The sequence below is a fragment of the Beta vulgaris genome, chromosome 9 (genome assembly GCF_026745355.1).
Source record: "Beta vulgaris subsp. vulgaris cultivar EL10 chromosome 9, EL10.2, whole genome shotgun sequence".
Classification (NCBI taxonomy): Eukaryota; Viridiplantae; Streptophyta; class Magnoliopsida; order Caryophyllales; family Amaranthaceae; genus Beta; species Beta vulgaris.
The window spans coordinates 40239582-40246832 of record NC_079210.1 but is presented as its reverse complement, the minus strand read 5'-3'; the positions used below and the strand labels follow the sequence as shown (position 1 = coordinate 40246832).

Below are 7251 nucleotides of genomic sequence, written 5' to 3'. Positions count from 1 at the left end.
TCTTTTTTCAATATAAACTCCAAAAATCATGTTCAAGGGGCTGAAATGTAGAAAACAAACATTGATACCAGAAGCTATTTCTGCTTCATTTTTATCATAATTTAACAACATTTAATTTCGCTGATATTTTTATTTTTTCTGAATGATTTGCAGGAGGATGAGGTCTTCGTCAATTTATCCTCATTTTCTGCTGTAAAGCGCCATACTCACCCATTTCATTTTAATCTACAAACTTACACTTTTTACATATGTCAACGTAAAATTTGAGGACATATATCTTTAATTTTGTATTTGTAAAAATTATAAAAAAATACATATTAATAAAATACATGTTATGATGAATCTAACAAGATACCACATGACTATATTTTCATCCGCGTACAAATCGCAAATGATAGTCACAGTGAAATTATGAATAGTGTTAAATATCAAAGTGTAACAATTAAAATGAAATGGAGGGAGTAATTAGATATATAGTAAAAGTTGTGTATTGATACGTTTGTCAGTCAATTATTTCAACTACTATGAAACAAATACATTATAACTAGCAACGTACACGTAATATCCTAGGCGTTCAACTGCAAGAATATTCATCACAAGGTAACTCGCCATTATCCATAAGCTTCTTGCCATTGCTAGAATAGGTCAAAAACGACTAGTAATGGTCCACGCTTTATTAGTTTATCAAACCTTTGAAATGGTCAACCTATACGCTTATCATTTATCCATAAACTTTCCCATTCTTTATAAATACCTCTTGTCCAACTACAATCCCCATACAATTAAACAAAGAAGACAAACACGAAACAACTATGGCATGGGCAAAGTATTTTCTCTTCTTCACTATTATTTCCCTAATTAGCAACCCAAGCTCTTGTGCTGAAGAAGGCCTCGGTGCGATTGTTCAAATCGGCATAGGCGGTACCTCTATTGTAGGAACAAACTACATAAACAATGTCAATTCACTACTCTCGGTTCTTATATCCGAGTCCTCAGCAGGTTTCTTCAACGCCTCTGCCGGTGATGATTCCGGCCGAGCTTATGGTTGGTTTCTCTGTCGAGGTGATCTTAGTGCTGAAAGATGTGACAATTGTTTGCATAGGGTAAGAGATTTTATTGTACGTCAACCTATCTCTAATTATCACCCTAATGCCATTGTATCCTCCTCAAATCTTGAGTGCGTAATACGCTATGCCAATAGCTCAACGGCGTTAGTGTACAGGAGAAATACTACACATACCGTTCAAGGATTTGGTGATAGGTTGTCACAGCATAGGCAATACAACACGACGTTGTTGTTTACGATGCAAGACGTCGTTAGACTAATTAGTTCCGGCATCTTGACGAACCCTTATTTCTTTACCACGGAAGTTGGAGTAACAGGTACTTCTGATAGAATTTTTATGCTAAGTCAATGCACGCCTGATATATCTCGAATGAACTGCAGTGATTGCTTACATGATCTGTATACTACTTTCCCTCCAACTTCTATGGGTGGAAACATTCTTGGCTCTAATTGTTTGTTGACGTACAATAACGAGCCTTTCTTTGGCAATGGTTACCACAAATTTATACCAAGTTATTTACACTTGATCTTGGTCTTGTTACTTGCCATGTACTTCACATTCGTGTAAGCTATCTGTATATGTTTTACTTGTAATAATTCGTTTTGTATACTAGTTGCAGTATACATTTGTAGAATAATGAAAGGCTCGCCCACGAGTGATCACACTTATATGTATAATATAAAGAAGTTGATTTATTATTACATATATACCTTATTACTTCACTATTACACCCCTCAATTTTATTGGAATTACGTGCCCACTTGAAGTTAAGCCGAGATTTTCACCATAGGGTATGTTGACTAGAAAAACACACATTGGAGTGTTCCCCATAGATAAATTTTATCTATGGGCAACACTCCAAAATTTATCTATGGGCAACACTCCAATGTGTGTTTTTCTAGTCAACATACCCTATGGTGAAAATCTTGCTCAACTTCAGTATACTCATTTGAGTATGAGTTTGTTAATTGAGTATGAGTTGGGTTGGGTTTTATTTAATTTTTTAATTATTATATTTCTTGATTTACAAAATAAGCATATCTCATTTGAGTTTTATGTACTCATTGATTGAACATAGTCAAATGTTTATAAATGAGTGTATGAAAATATACAAATGAGTATGAAAGTTGTTCAAATAAGTATGAACTGTACAAATTAGTATGAATTATATGAAAAAAAAATAAATGAAAATTAAAAAGAGAAATTTTGGTTAAAGTGAGGAGTTGAACCCTCGACCTGTATGCAAAATGGGGAAGGACGCGCAGGTGCAGCACTGTGACCACTAAAACAAATGTGGCTTTGTGATAGACTATCTAAATTAAGACCCAACTTTCATTGATAAACTCAATTAATAAAATACCAATTTAGCATTAAACAAATATTCCTAAATTTAACTCCAACTTTCGTTGATAATATAAAACTAGGGTTAAATCAAGATGCACAATTGACAATAACAACAATCTTATCAAACCCTAAATATATAATTCAATAACATGGGAATTAGAAAAGAATTTATATGATCAATCCATACTAGGGATCAACTCAATCCTAGATGAAAGCCTACTCAATAATCATGACAATAAAAGCAATAAACATAATGGAAAACCTAATTTAAATAATAACAAAGAGAAGACGAGAGAATAAAACTTGATTGAATTGAAGATGAATACGAAAGCTTGAATCTTGAATCTCCAAAGTAGCAATAGGAAATAAATCGGGGCATAAAACTAGAGAGAAAACTAGAGAGGAAATTAACGTTACATTGAAAAGTGAGTAATAAATGTCCTATTCTAATAATAAAACCTCTAATATATAGTTCTAACTCCTAAAATATTATTTTTTTTTGGATAAAACGGCATAGCAAAGCTCAGAAACTACTAAAAAAATTTAGTACAATCATCCGTAATAAAGTTAGCGCAATACTTAGGGGGATGGGGCAACTCCTTAACAACATTTCGATTCATATCCAAAATTCTGCCCTCATGCACCATAGCATCAACTACCTTGTTCCAGTCACGCTTCATGAACATGCACTTCCCCTTCCCGAATTCCTGCAACATTTCATTGCACTCTCTAACCATGTTAACATATAAATCATGTAGTAACTCTTCTTGATTGATGCGACTAATGGCGTTCTGGCACTGAGACACTAGGACTAGATGAGTAATGTATTTCCTCCTAGAAAGGTGGAGTCCCTCATAGATCGTATGAAACTCTGCCATAAGAATATCAGTAACCATAATTGACCTTTGGCATCCCATAATCCAATCACCTACACTATTTCGAAGACAAGCAGCCACACAACAAGGCTTAGAGGGTTAGTCATTGAGGCGCCTACATGCACGACATAATCCTGGGCATGTGTGATAAAGGATGGAGGCGAGACAAGCAAGTTAGAAATTTTTGGATTAAGAGGTTTGGACGAGATGAACTCCCAAACACTAAAAGACACTTTCCGAACAAACACAGCAGGACTTAGGTGAGCAACATCTTGGAAAATTTTTCTATTGCGAGACAACCATAACTCATAGCAAATAAAGGGAAAAATCTCCCGCCAAGGTTAGCTCTAATCCACTCATCCTTGGGCCCCACTTTTAGCTCTTTCTTAATATCAAATTGATCCTAAATTTTTAACCTCAACACAGTCGCGAAGCAAATGTAATATATCTTCCTCCGCGGAATCACACAAAGTAAAAGTCGGGTTGGAATATTTTTGTGGTAAAGGGATGTTTGGGGAAAGAAAGGTTGGGATTTTACCATGCCAAATGAGCCAAAGAAAGAATTGGATCTTAGGCGAATAATTTCCCTCCCACTCCCAACTAGACATTTACTCTTAAACCCAAGGTTTTCCACCTCTTTATCGAATGCCTTCCGCAACGAGAAGGTATTTTCATCGACAACGGTGGAGAAGGGGCTATCCTCGATCATGGCCGGCTTCCACGCAATACACTCCACCCTTTCAATGATGTGATTTGGGACATCTAACGACATATGAGGCAGTTGCCATTTACCATCTACCCAACAATCCTTTACCCTCAAGACCATCTCTTCTTGCTTAAGAGGACCAATCATGAAATTTCTAATAGCCCCTATTCCTAGCCAATTATCCTCACAAAGAGAAATCGTTTTCCCTTTTCCCACTACCCAAGCACAGCTCTCCTCCAGAAGGTGCCAACGCCAACCTACACTTTGCCAAACCTGCGAACCACTATTGAATTTAGTAACCCCCCTAGGACGAATATATTTTAACTCGACACACTCCTTAGCAAGGTTATGTGGACCATGGCGAAGCTTCCACGCGAGCTTTGCTATTAAGCACGTATTAAGAACTCTATGGCTTCTCACACCAAGGCCTCCCTTGGACTTAGGAAGAAAGGTAGCTTCCTTAGAAACTAGATGCAACCTATTTTTCCCCCAAAGAAAATTGTTATAAATTCTATCCAACTCATTAATCGTGGCAATGGGGAAAATTTTTTTTTATTTTTTTTGTTAAGCAAGTGAGAGTATTATATATATAAAACACCATTTTAGAACCAAAACCCATCAAAGGGGAGGCAAACCAACTAGGTTGGACCCCCTCACCCTTAGATAGGCACTACTGCAAGTGTTTATACATCCATTAAAGACTAAGGAACCATTCCCCATCTTTCCTAGAAATCTTTTTAGGTAATACTACCCTCACTCTGGCTTTTACAATACTAATCACTTGTTTGCAAACTGTACTGATATTGGGAGCACATTGTTCCCAAGACACTTTATTTCTACTCTGCCATATCATATATACCATAGCAGAAACCCCAGCTATAAAGACATGCTTCTGAAACTTAGTTCTCCTGCTGTTCTTATCCATCTAAGTAGATGTCGTAAATCATCTGTTTGTGTTGAGCATTTCATCCAACCCTTGAAATAACTTAAGCAAGCTAAAATGAAGGGACATTTAAAGAAGAGATGTAGATGATCTTCTTTATGTCGAGCACACAATAGACAAGAATTAGTGTTGCTTACACCCATGACAGCCAATCGTTGTTGTATGTGGCTTACCTTGTATAGCCAACCAAATAATGAATCTATGTTTAGGTAGATTCATCCTATTCCATACTACTCTATCCCAGTGAACTCTTTCTTTCCCACCCATCAAAGTTTCATACACTTTCTTCACTAAATAGTGCCTCATGTTCCTGAATTCAGCTTGTGTAAATGATTGCTTAAGCTGTTTCTTTAATCTGGCAAAGTTTCCTCCAATACCAACTTGAGCTTGTTGTAGTATCCCCACCAATCTGCCCTTTTTAGATACACTGAATGTACCCATTTGAGCCACACAATATCCTGCTTAATAGATATAGCCCACACATATCTACCAAGACTTGCTACATTCCACTTAAATACATCTCTGGCCCAGGCCTCCTGCATTTTTAAGCGTGCATACTTTCTCCCAAGCAATGTTTCCAGATTTAAGAGTGAAATATTGCCCGCTCCCACAACAAGAATGTCATCCTCTCCGTCCGCCAAAATCAGACGCTAAAAACACGGTGTCGGAAGCTAAAAAGATTAACGTCCGCCAACGGACGCTAAATGGCTGATGCAAAACCCCTGGTCGCTAATTCTCCAAATACCGCCCGCAAAGCGGACCCTAAATATTTAGCGTCTGAATTTTCAAATTTACCATCCGAGACATGTGCAGACAGTAAATAGCGTCTGCGCATGTGTCAGACGGTATTTTACGTCCGCTTTTTCAGACGCTAAATAGCGTCCGCTTGCTTCAGACGTTAATGAGCGTCCGGGTAAACGGACGCTAGAGTGGGTGCAGCAGACGCTAATTGACCATATTTTTTCAACTAATTTCTTCCTTTTTTGCTTACAACGGACGCTAATTGGACTACGACGGACGCTAAGTTTTTTTTTTTTTTTGGGGAAAAAAAACCTGAGTTGTGGTATTTGAATATTTTTTAACCTGTCGGACGATGTCAATCTATTTTTACTTAGTTTCCTTGTGTATTTTCAGGTGTTGTCGTTAGAGAACACCATGTCATATGCCATCGTCGCTGCTGTTGTGATAACTACGACCACCGTCATCCTTGATGACGCCAAAATCATTAAGGAGACGTCATTGAAGGAGGCAGTGGATGCTAGAACATGGAAGGTCAGACGTCGTTACGGACTTCAGAAGACGATGTCCATAAATTCCTTGTTGTTTTTAGAACTCTCGACGACCTGCTTCCTGACGGCGTCGCTTTCTCTACTGAGACGACGACAACTGCTCAATATGGCCCTGTTGTAGAGGACAAAGATGCCAGGAGACAAACTAGTTTTTTGTGTTATTTTTTGTGTATAAAAGTCGTTGTATATCTTTTTTGTGTGTGTTATGCAAATGTATGTTGGTAAGTATGTATGTACGTATGTATATGACTTTTCCATCGTGACTAGAGGTTGAGTTTATAAAACGAAACGCTGTCATCCAGGATATGTCGTCAAGTGTAGGGCCCTTATGTTTTTACGAATGTGTGTATGTATGTGTAGGTACCTTTGATGTTTGAAACCACTTGATGTATTAATTGTTACGAAGGGCTAAATTGTCTCTTCTAATTAATTGTGTGTGGTGTTTTGAATGTTGTTGTGATGACTTCTTAAGGTGTGTGTCCCTTTTTGCATAGAAGTCATGTTGTGTTCACCAGAACGCCGTTAAACCTTGATGCCCCAGCTTAAAATTATCGCCGTCATAATAAAGGTCGGCGTGAACTGTGATGTCGTCGTCGACACTAATGATGGCGTCAGGTTAATGTGAACATTGTGGTGTTCGATTGTCTTAAAGTTGAGTGTCAACTAATCCTCGTCCCCTATGCCTGTCTTCACACAACAAAGGTGAGATTAGTATAATATAATGAAATAATGCTTAAAATACGAAGGAAATAGAATATGTTGAGAACAACATGAAATGAAATAACTCAATTTAACTTGTTGGTTACTTACATGTAGTGGCATCTCTTTTGTTCTCAACATAATACGATTGAAATTGATAGAGTTTTAGATGGACGACGTTCCAACTCCAGGAAACGTGCTTACCCTCCTTGAGATATGAAATAATTGGCGACGTCCAATTTTCAGACGCCGTCGCAATTGTCTACGTCGAAATCACTTTTTGGACGACGTCGAACTAGGATCATTTCTCCAATCGTTGGCTTGATGA

At 37.6% G+C, this 7251-nt stretch overlaps 1 protein-coding gene across 1 annotated transcript; it reads left to right on the top strand.

Moving 5' to 3' along the window:
• The first annotated feature begins 812 nt into the window (after positions 1–812).
• LOC104904145 (putative cysteine-rich repeat secretory protein 5) lies at positions 813–1634 on the top strand. The gene has a single exon (XM_010692335.2). The coding sequence runs from the start codon at positions 813–815 to the stop codon at positions 1632–1634; it is 822 nt and encodes a 273-aa protein (XP_010690637.2).
• Positions 1635–7251: the final 5617 nt, after the last annotated feature.